At 39.7% G+C, this 11,865-nt stretch overlaps 2 protein-coding genes across 2 annotated transcripts in view; one reads left to right on the top strand and one right to left on the bottom strand.

Moving 5' to 3' along the window:
* cdh17 (cadherin 17, LI cadherin (liver-intestine)) overlaps positions 1 to 11,865 on the bottom strand; it is a 122,983-nt gene that overhangs the window by 70,333 nt on the left and 40,785 nt on the right. The window lies entirely within an intron of this gene.
* Positions 74 to 11,787, top strand: rnf41l (ring finger protein 41, like). The gene is made up of 7 exons (XM_072691972.1): positions 74 to 176; positions 3,203 to 3,302; positions 4,448 to 4,654; positions 6,760 to 6,899; positions 8,041 to 8,203; positions 9,528 to 9,648; positions 11,150 to 11,787. The coding sequence occupies exons 3-7, from the start codon at positions 4,449 to 4,451 to the stop codon at positions 11,396 to 11,398; spliced, it is 879 nt and encodes a 292-aa protein (XP_072548073.1). The 5' UTR covers positions 74 to 176; positions 3,203 to 3,302; position 4,448; the 3' UTR covers positions 11,399 to 11,787.

Below are 11,865 nucleotides of genomic sequence, written 5' to 3'. Positions count from 1 at the left end.
TGATTGGCCGAGCGCTGACACGTCATGAGAGGGGTGGGGCGAACACGCTGCGTGTTGGTGGAGGGCGGATAAACAACGCATGTGAGTGGAGACCACAGCACTGGAGAATGGCTATGGCTCAGAGTTCAGTGGCACTGGGAGAACTGCATACTGAGGAGTACTACACTCTAGTGCTGGTAAGTGATGCCTCTTTGCCATAGCTTTGCAACATGTAGTGCTACTGAAGTAGTAGTAGTTAATGTAGTAACGTTTTGGACTGTTGCATATTATTGCATTAATATTGCAATTGAAATGGCAAAAGCCCCCAAATGCATTTATGTTATGTGGCATAATTCGTGTTTGTTATGTGCACTGACAATATAGCAGTTGCATGCATTGCCTACTATGAGTATAAGATATGTGGATAACTGTATAGGTGACAATACCATGCACTCCCTATGTTAATTTAGCCCTCCCTGCAACGCTGGACCACTTTCTGAGAGGACCCAGTTGACCTGTGCAGGTTTAGAAATGCATACATAACTCTGCTGCTGCTGCTGATGTCTGCTGCTGTGGCAATGTTGCCATTGAGATTATAATCCAATCACAGATCTGGAAGCTGTAATCCTTCGTAATCCCACCGCAGCCATGAGGAGCAGAGATCATTCAGGAGATTGCAGTGAGAGTAGTGGCACGGCCAGACACACACAAACACACACACACAAACTAATGTCCTTAATAAACATGTCCTTATCTGTTACCCTTTCAACAGCATGCCCACTGTTGTTCAGCTTTAATTAATCACAATAAATGGATGCCTACAAAGGTTGCAGGTAGTTTAGCGGTGACCTTTGAGCTGCAGGCTGACTTCGCATGAGGATGACCTGGTGGTAAGTAATGGTCACCTGAGTGGACACGTGCAGGATTAAATGTACAGCATGTATACCTTAAGATCCCACTAACGAGGAAGGGCTGTAGGAGAAGATCCATTGAGTATATTTCAGCTATATATATTTATATTTGAGCTATGAATGATTGCGCTAAGAACACAAGCTAGACAGCACCTCATCCTTCTCTCTGATGGACAAAGGCTGTTGACTGAAACCTGGGATTGGTAGGGTTTTAGTGTCTGAACGTGTGTTTGAGGTGACAGTCATCGTGGAGACAGCAGAGATCTTTACAAACTGTCTTGGTCATATTATAAAGCAAGGTTCGCAAAAGGCCAACCAATAAAAGACTTCACAGAGCAGTAGTGAACCATGCATAACATAGCATTTTAAAGGTTCTTAGAGATTTTACAGTACAAAGAAAAATATATGATGATGATATGATATTCTTTAACATATAAATTAGGCTTAGCTGAATTTAACCACCTATTTCAGGACTGCTTTTTAACAATATATACACTCACACATTATATATATTTAGTGTGTGTATGTACATACAGTATATAAGTGTGTGTGTGTGTGTGTGTGTGTGTATGTGTGTATATAAAATCTTGTATCTCCATTCTTGCAATCTGACAGACATTTTGGCTGGTACTGAAATCCCCTTGGGGTTTTCAGGGAGTTGACTCTGTCCCCTGTGTGTGTTGGTGTGTGTTTGTGTCTTCCTCCCTGTGTGCTGTGCAGGTAGTGGGTGTATGGGGTTACCAGGACTACAGGAGCTATACACTCTTACGTGGTTATATGAGGAGAGAGTTTCCCAGAGCATCTCAGTGGCGTGTCTCTGAGGATGTGTGAGCCTATTCAAATAACATTAAGTTTAAGGATATTAAACACACACATACACAAAAAAAAAACACTCACAGGATTTATACATAGATTAGATAGGCTTTGTTGTCCATTAAGAATTAGCTTTGGACATATCTCATTGCTGCTGTGATTCAGAGATCAATACACAGTCAGTTTCAGGCAAAATATACATTAGGCTGTAGTTAAATACAGTACACACACAGGGTTGTAGGTACACAATTTTACTTGCGTAAGAGAATTGGCACTGCAGCAGACTTTTAGTAAACCTGGATGTATGTCGGCAAAAATATCCATATACATAATAAATATAATACATAAAATATTATATAATACATAAAATATTCATATATATATATATATATATATATATATATATATATATATATATATATATATATATATATATATATATATGTGTGTATGTATGTAAGGCTATGTAAAAAGGAGCATTTCTATAGGTCCTGATAAAATTTGGATACTATGTAAAGAACTGCTAGATTCAAACTTTGTCAAAACAAGCTAAAATGACAAAATGGAGATACAAGGTTTTGCACATATGTATTTGTATATAAAATGTACAGATAGATGTTTTCAGCAAATTTGGTGGTGTTGTCCTGACACAAAGATAAATGAACATAATTTTATGCAGTTCATTTTTACATTAATGTAATGAATCTGGATGGATGTTTTATGAAAAATCATACATTTACATTTACACTTACAGCATTTAGCAGACACTCTTATCCAGAACGACTTACAGAGGTGCTTCTCTGTTTACTCAAGAATAACCTTAGCTAGTTTCGATTGACTAAAATTCAAAGATCTCTTTAAGCGTACATTTAAATGGAGGAAATCTTAATGGTCTAATGCTCTCCCAATGCCAGTGAAAGTGATAAGTGATTTTTAAATGGTTTTGTGCATATCATGAGATCGCTGACCACCTGTAGGAAGAGTCCTATCAGTCCTATGTAACTGAATGTTCTGCACTGCAGTGTGTGAAACTGAGCAGAATTATTGTCCTTATTGTTTTGGATTATTTCATATAGTTTTTATGTTGGACTTTGTTTATATTCTAACATCAATTTTCAGAAAAATAAAACTGATACTGTAGCTACCATGTGCTGTGACCTTAAAGTTTTTACCACACAGGAGTACAAAATGCTCGCATGGTGTTTTTCTGGTGGCGGTTTTAATGTAAAGTAAGATGCAAACACAGTTGCACAGTAAGTCAGTAAGATTTATTTGTGCAACACTGATGTGTTTGTACAGCTGGCATGTTCAGCTTAATGGAAATGATGACTCACAGATGTATGCAGGTTTCAGACACATTAGGTTTTACAGGTCAGGAATGGCCTCCTCTGAGAATATGTTGATGCATTAAAAGGTAAGCTGACCTCACTTTCTACAGGCTCCTCCTCCACTGAATTTTAACCCAGATAACCCTGTCTCCCTGCCTCTCCATTCAACAGCTGGTGGCCCTGTAGTTCCTACGGCAACCACCAAGCGCACCCTCTTTGGCCACAACTGAAGAACAGCGAGAGAGAGAAAGGCGATCAGAAATTCTGGCAGGTAGGAAGGGGTTTCTTCATCATTTAAAAAACATCTAAATAACATTTTATATAGATTTGTATTCTTACTTATATGAATTATTGTCTGTTTTTAATGCCATGTTTGCAGTGTAGCTTTTGTAGTGAAGTGGACTGAAGTCTTTGAATGATCAATTAGTATTTTTTAGTTGGGGTGCAACTGCATCAATTTTGGAGTGTAGAAATCAATTATAATAATGTTTTAGATGGGAACCTTATTTATTTGAGATTGAAATTAGGTCCAGAAAGTCAAAATCTTTTTACTAATTACAATTATTTGGCATTTTCTATTGATAATATTACTACTACTGCATAAACAGCCTCTCCACTACAATGGTTGAGTTGCATTTTAAAGCTGTTGAAGCCCTTTGACATATGTTTGATATAATCTATAGTATATGTGAACACCTGGGCACCACCAGCCCAAATTGTGTAGTTTGTTGATTTTTGCAGTAAAAACATAAGAAAAAATTGTTGTAAACAAAACATAAAATAGTAAGCATGTGAGTGGATCAGCAGCCGGAGCCTGAGGGAGCACAGCTGGCCATGCTCTCTCTGGGTGGTGCTCTTCCCTCATCACTTTGTGACACTGGCTGGCACTGATGTATCAGAGCTGGGGATCTGACACTTTCCTGGCGGTAGTTTGAAAAAAAGAGGTGACTGACTTCGTGTGTATCGGAGGAGGCATGTGCTCGCCCCCACTCTTCTAGTGTTGGTAGCATTGCCAGTGATCTGGGGAATGGGCTAATAAACTCAACTACATTGGGGAGAAAATTGGGAAAGCACATATAAAAAAATAAACGATAAAGTGGATTGAAGTGGATTTTTTTTTTTGCATAAAACTGTAAACAAATAAATAATGCACCACTGTTAAAAGTATACGCTCCGTAAGTAACTTTTGGAGGTTCTTCAATTTGAAACTTTGGATGAACCTCTTAAAATGCTTTGAGGTACCATTAAGAAAAAAAGTTTTTAAAAGAAAAAGGTTTCTCGAAGGTTCCTCAAGGCACTTCAAAAGGTTCCTTTACAACTTCCAAAAGTTCCTCAAGGATATTCTGCTTTTAACTTTATATATTTATATAACATTGATCATTTTCACATGTATTTGTCTGGGGCTGTGTCTGACAGGATGGGTTATGATGTGGAGCGCTTTGTGGGCTACGTGAATGAGGGTCTGCTATGCTGTGTGTGTCGGGACGTGTTGGAGGACCCTCTCCAGGCTCCATGTGAGCACGCTTTCTGCAGCAGTTGCATTCATGCTTGGCTCGTCCACCACCACAACTGCCCAGAGGACCGGCTGCCACTGGACATTACAAACCTCCGGCCGCTATACAGGTATTTCTATTCATGTGACAGAATTACCTGTAAAGCGTAGCTACATGTTGTTGCTGTCTTAAAAAAACAAGTATCGATAAGATTTCATCTTTTAAAGCAGAAGTTTAGCTGCAGGGTGGTACAGCAGATAGTGTGTGCTGTTGGGCCTGAGGCTGTGGTTTCGATTGGTGGATTCCTTGCTCCAGTATCTGTCTAAAAGGAGTTTGCAGAGTTCTCCCTGTGTCTGAGTGGGTTTGCTCCAGGTATTCTGGTTTCCTCCCACCTCCCAAAAGCACACATTATAGATGAATTGGCCATGCTAAACCATTGTAGGTGTGAATGAATGAGTGTGTGTTACCCTGTGACAGACTGCTGCCTTGTCAAAGGGTGTTCTTGCCTTGAGCGCAGTGATTATGACTAGGGTCCAGACGCACCATGACCATGCCCAGTGCATGAGAAGATGAATGAAGGAAAGAGTAAAAAAAAATAACGGGAAAACATTTTTTGGAGCGTTTCTACTGGCTGTCATGCTCAAGTGATGTCAAAAAAAGGGAAATAATATTTTTATGCATCAACAATTTGTTTCAGCACTGATTAAAAAGATATACAGATTCATTAGACCCCCCCCCCAAACACACACACACACACACAGGTGGGGTTAGTTCTAATGCAGTGTTACATCTAAGCCACAAGATTATTATCATAACAGAAGTTCACCCCCCCATCATAAGTTCAGAGTTCAGCAGTTAATTTATCAGCTCTTCCAGTTTGTGTTTAATACATAAATAAAAATGCTTTTGACACTAATCATTTATTGTAATGAAGATTTGTTAATATATTTATGTTAAAAAGCTTTCCTACAGTATATCGAACAAAATAGAAATATATTTAATTTGCCACTTTTATATAAACTAAATTAATAATATGCTTAATAAAGTGCTTTATTGTCAGTATACTTACACAGCACAAATAAATTTACATTTCACATATCCTAGCTTAGAAAGCAGAGGTCAGAGCACATGCTACAGCACTCCATGAGCACAACAGCAGCAGCTTTGTGCAGCTGTCTGTTGTAGTAAATGTTAATGCATATGATGGTATGTACACTATATATTATATTATATTCCTGTAAAGCTATATTGTATAAATATTATTTATTATTTATACTTTATATTTATATTTAGTCATATTTAGTTATATTTATATTTAGTAGCAGTGTCTATAATGAGACCTTCTGGACTGATTGATTTAAGTTTAGTAGAGACTTTTCTTAAAATTTTAATATCTCATAATGTGTTTAATGTGTTTAATATCTCTCAGCTCCTTTAAAACACTGCAGTCTAAGTGTAGTATTGCACACTCTGGACTGATATCTGTGTTCTGTCTTGTTTGTTGACTACTGATGTGTAACAACTGGTTTATAGTGGGCTAATGTGCTTCTGATAAAGCCACTCAGTGCTGCCGACTGGGCAACAATATCCTATACTAGACAGTGCTTTGAGGCCACCAGATGGTGCTCTGAACACCGTGGTTAAAACAAAGACTCGGAACTGAACTCGAATAAATTAGCCGATGGCCCCAATCCCGAACCCTCTTAAAACATACAAGGCTTCTACAAAGGGTTGATTGAGTGATGCCGTGCATCACTTTTCATCTTGTATAGCTTGACGCCACATTTACTATTTTTTTCTTAATTCAAGTTTTATTTTACTGTTGTTTTTATTCCTGTTTTGTTTTTTATTGTTATTATTCAGTGCCGATCAGAGGAGGATGGGTTCCCCTTTTGAGTCTTGGTTCCTCTCAAGGTTTTTCCTTGCCACTGTTGCCACTAGCTTACTGTAAAGAGGCTCGGACCCAGATCTCTGTAAAGCTGCTTTATGACAGCATTCGTTGTCAATGTCATTTTTGTAAAAGGATGTGTGTGAAAAACCTTTCAAGAATTTAAAGTAAAGTGTCTGTACCACTTTAACTGTTCGTCATGCTCACATTTCTTCTACAAAATGGGTTCGTCATGGAACCAAAATGGTCCTTCTATGGCACCACTCGAAGAACCCTTTGTAGCACCTTTATTTTAAGTGAACGTTAAGTTGGACTGTTTATTAGCTAGTATGATGTTTGTGTTACAGATACATGCGGAATGACTTGGCGAGGCTCCAGATGAGGTGTGCGTATCGCCCACAGGGTTGTGAGGTCATCTGTGCCCTGGAGTCCATGCATCGGCATGAGCAGGAGTGTGACTTTGCTCTGCTGAACTGTAGCAATGCTGGTATGTATGACTGTGAGGCCTTAATGCGGACATGTGCGTACACAGCATCAGGCAAACAAGTCTGCAACATACACTTACTGCTGCGATATTGGTATCAGGTTTCAGGTGGCAGATAATAGGTGTATATGTCTGTCACATACACAAACATACACACAATAGTGAGAGCAGCTGATCGTGTGTCAAAGTGACCGCAATGTAAAGGGTGGAACTACTGGAGTAACCTTTCTTTTAATGATTAATGAAGAGACCCCCCTTGGCCAGCAAGTGAAGCATAACATTTACCTCAGCCAATGATCTTACAAGGGCACACCAGTCCTTCAGACAGCTTTCTAAGCTTTTTTAGTTTTATGTCCAAATGTTTGTGGACACCCCCTGAAATGAATGTATTCAGTTACTTTAAGTTGCATGTATTGCTGACACAGATGTTCAAAGGCACACACACAGCTTGTCTAGTATCTGTAGAGAAGTATTGCCAATAGAATAGGACTCTCTGGAGCAGATAAACCTGAACCTATTGGCACTATGTCTAATGCCAGTCATGGGTTAGAGGGTGTAAAGCCCCCCAGCATTGAGCTTGAACGTTGGGTTTTCTAGAATGACGGTGCTCTGTCCAGTACTTATGGGATTACTTTGGGAGTTGGGGATGAGGTGGAGCGGTGATCATCCAAAATCCTAAGCTCACTAATGCTTTGTCGCTAAATGCAATCAAATCCTCCCAGCAATGCACCTCCAAAATCTAGTAGAAAGACTTTCCTGGACATTAGAGACAGTTATTCCAACAAAATATATATTTTTTAAATACTTTAGATTTCAGAAGAAACTATAAATTAGCAGGTGTCCCAATACTTTTGTCCATTAGACTGTATACGTATATGTACATACATCTAGAACAAACAACTCTAACCAAGTGAATATCTGTGTGTGTATGTGCAGGTGAGGAGTACTTGTGTTACCGCTGTGGTAGGTTTACATGTGTGTATCTGTGTGTTTTCTATATCTTGCATGTCCAGTTAGTTTAGATGGTGTGTGTGTGTGTGTGTGAGTAAAGCAGTGGCTCTACCTTGTGTGCACTCACACGACATTTTCAGCAAAAGCTCTTGCCTATTGATTTTCTCAGTTTGTTCGTTGTTGCTTTCTCCAGGTTGTCCGGTGCAGGTGTCTCGGCGTTCTCTAGAAGCCCACCTGTGTGTGTGTGAGTACCGCCATAGAGTGTGCACAAGTGGCTGCGGATGCACGCTAACCAACACAGAAGAGGCTCAGCACAACTGCATCTCAGAGCTGCGGGCTGAGCTGGACTTGTTGAGGTAGGGACTTGAGGATGTAGTTGATATGTTGAAATATATATATATATATATATATATATATATATATATATATATATATATATATATATATATATATATATATATAGAGAGAGAGAGAGAGAGAGGAACATCCCCAATTTTTCTAGTGTTCCACTGGCAGGGCTGCATGGCCTAGGCAAGCCTGCTTTCCAGTTGTACCCTTAGTACTGACTTTCTCACTGCCGCTCCATCTGAAACTGAGACATGCTCCAGTGTTATGCTGAGCCTCAAGGTGTTATCATGTGAGCTGTGCTGTAGCCCAAGAAAACTCTTCTGATTTGAGTCTGTCAGAGCTCCTCCAGTTTCCAAGTTTTCTGATGGTGTAGGAAACTGTACTGACCACACTCTGGCTTTGTGTGTAATTTCTCTAAAGTAAAGATCTACACTTCTAAGTGTTAGAATAGTCCATCCGTGTTTCTTTATTGTCCTTTTTCTAGTCATTCTGAAAGCAGTCCAGACGTGCATTGTTGTGTAAATACTGTGGTAGAGAATACAGTAAAAGCTTTTGTACAGACAAACTGGGTTCGATTCCCGGGCTCGGCAAGCTGCCACTGTTGGGCCCTTGAGCAAGGCCCTTTACCCTCTCTGCTCCCCGGGCGCTGGAGTTGGCTGCCCACCGCTCTGGGTGTGTGTGTGTGTGTGTGTACTCACTGCCCCTAACACATGTGTTTGTGTGAGTGTGTGGTCACTACCAGATGTGTTAAATGCGGAGGACACATTTCGCTGTACAGTGTACACTGTACAGTGACAAATACGTGCACCTTTACCTTTAAACTGTGGACAGTGATGGCACTACAGTTTGAGCACCGGGCTATTGATGACGGGGTTAACCTTCTCTGCTCCCTGCTGCCCACCGCTCCGGGCACGTGTGCTCACTATCACTGTGTGTGTTCACTGCACAGATGGGTTAAAGGTGGAGGCCAAATTCCATTAGTGTCCAACACAAATGGTGAATATGGTTGTCCTGTCTTGTCAGTTGTTTGGGTCAGTTTTCAAAGCTTAATATCCTTCCAGTGCTACACACCAGCTGTAAGACCTTAAACCCTAAAAAGACCCTTTTTTGTCAGTTGTTTGTTCTTTTTGTCTTCAAAAAAATCTCTGGCAGTTCTTAGACCTTTGTATTGTTTGAGGTCACTGGACTTTGTACCATTACAGATTACTCACTGGACATGAACCTGCTTAAATGTCAATATAAACTTGGGGAAATCGTGAGTGTTCTAAAACTTTTGACCCATAGTGTGAGATTACAGTCAGATGAGAAGTGAGGTTAAATGTGTGTTTGCAGGGCAGAGTTAGACTGTAAGGTTGAAGAGGTGAGACGAGAGATGGAATCACGGCTGGATTCTCAGAGGAGACACATGGTGCAAAAAGAGAGTCTACTGAAGAACGAGGTGGACGAACTCAAGGTGGTTACACACAGAAACACACACACACACACATCTAGCATAGTCCAGCAGTGCACATTTTAGGGTCTTCCTGTCTCAAACACACTCAGTTGTAATAAAGGGCCTGTTTTCAGTAACGTCTGTAACTTACAGTAAAAGCTAAAGTTTGTCCAACAGGAATGTTCAGTATCTTTCTTCATCGTGGGCGGTCCAGGGGATGGATTCATAACGGTGTCTTTAGAAATAAATTCTTAAATGTGCTTATTTTTTTTTACTTTAAACTTAAGACAAAAGATTTGTTTATTTATTCTTCAATAATAAAAAAAAAAAAAAGTTTTTGGATGGATCCCATTAATAATGACAGGGTTGTGAGTTCAATACTGGGCTCAGCAAGTTGCCACAGTTGGGCCCTTCAGCAAGGCCCCGCTCCAGGCACATGTGCTCACTGTCCACTGCACAGATGGGATAAAAGCGGAATTCCATCTGTATCCATCACAATATATATATATATATATATATGAGTGGAGGAAAATGCCACCAGAAAAAAATGCTTGGTAACTGATAGCTTTCCCTGAGAAACATCCTAAGGAAAACTTTCATTAAGAAACATTTCTCAAATATTTTTTAGGAAAGTCTTAAACTCCTCTTTGTTTTCTTCTGTTGTCATTCAGAACAGCCTTCTGTGTTGTAGTTTTACAGCTCAATGAACAGACACATTTGTCTTAAATTTTTGTTCAGTTAAATCTGTGCACAGAAACAGAATCAATCAAATGGTTTAAAACATTTTAGTAAGAAGATCTAGAAGTGACAGCCAACGAGGAAAAATCCTTGAGAAATGTGAGGACTGTAATGAGACACTGCAACACTACATCTAGTGTGAAGTGTGAAGCTATTGTAAGGATTTTTACCAAAACCAAAGATTACCAGTTGTTCTTAGAACATTTCTAAAAAAAGTGAAAAGTTTTCTTAAACATTAAATTAACTAATGTTAATAATAATAAATTCTTCAACAGTTTTGTGAGCCAGAAAAACATTATTTTGGAATACTTTAAAAACAATATCCACTTTTGTTCTTGTTTAATCAGACATTATTCTAGTAATTCAACTATTTTATCTGGCTGAATTTCTAACCGTCTAAAGTCTAAACCAGTGTGAGCTGATTGTAAGGTAAAGAAAATATTGAAAGAACATGTTTTTAGAATACTAGTTATTCTTAGGATTTTAATTCAAGAAGAAATGAGAATTCAAAAGATGATTTTGGAGAATCAGAAAAGGCTGTGGAGCAGTGTTCTCTGGAATGGTGGTGCTCCAGTCAATACTTTTAGGATAAGCTGGGGATGTCACTGGACAGCAGAGACGGTTACTCTTGCAAAAGCAGGCTAAATATCATACCCTTGATTTTGGAAGAAACAGTAAATGAGCAGGTGTCCCTATACATTTGTCCATATAGAGTATACATCACCTATATTTACCATTTCAGAATGCAAAGTGCTTTGCATGACTAACCAACAACTGTGTTCAGGGCCAGCTGTCCCGTGTGATGTCAGACGTCCGTGTGTTATTGGGTGCAGAGCGAGCACGCCGGCAGGAGCTGGAGAGGGCAGAGCTTGAGAAAGCAGAGCTGCTGGAGCTTCTGAAAAAGGAGGGACTAAGGCCAGCTACACCCACTCAGGCAGCAACACCCCCAGCTGAAGGACCTCGTAAAACAAGCCCACGCAGCCTAGCGTTGGACTGCATCAAGAGGAAGAGCAGAGAGGTCACGGTCATCTGAAGAGCTTTACACAACACACAACCCACACACACACGACTGAATAACCTGCGAGACGAGCTGATGTAACATGAGGGCTAACCTGCTGTTACCCACAAATCCTGTTCATGCAGACACACACACACACCACTGAACACTAACGATACTGCTAATCCTCAGTGACAGACTCAAAAGGGCTTCAGAGTACATTATACAGCAATGAGTCTAACACATTAGACTGACCAGAAGTGGGATGTAATTACTACAGAACTTCGTAGAGGACATCTGACCGCTCATATTGTGTTTGGAACATTTTTATATATTTCAGAGAATTTTACAAAATTATTTTACAATCGTGGACCTCCCTCACATTACTGTCCTTCAACAGGCCTACAATAAAGTACTCTACTCTACTCTGAATCTCTTTGGTCTTTCTGTGAAAGCAGCTCTTCATACTAAACAATAAAACAAGCAATTAAAATGCAAACTAA

The sequence above is a fragment of the Salminus brasiliensis genome, chromosome 1 (genome assembly GCF_030463535.1).
Source record: "Salminus brasiliensis chromosome 1, fSalBra1.hap2, whole genome shotgun sequence".
Classification (NCBI taxonomy): Eukaryota; Metazoa; Chordata; class Actinopteri; order Characiformes; family Bryconidae; genus Salminus; species Salminus brasiliensis.
The sequence above is the reverse complement of the archived record's forward strand: the minus strand, read 5'-3'. Positions and strand labels throughout refer to the sequence as shown.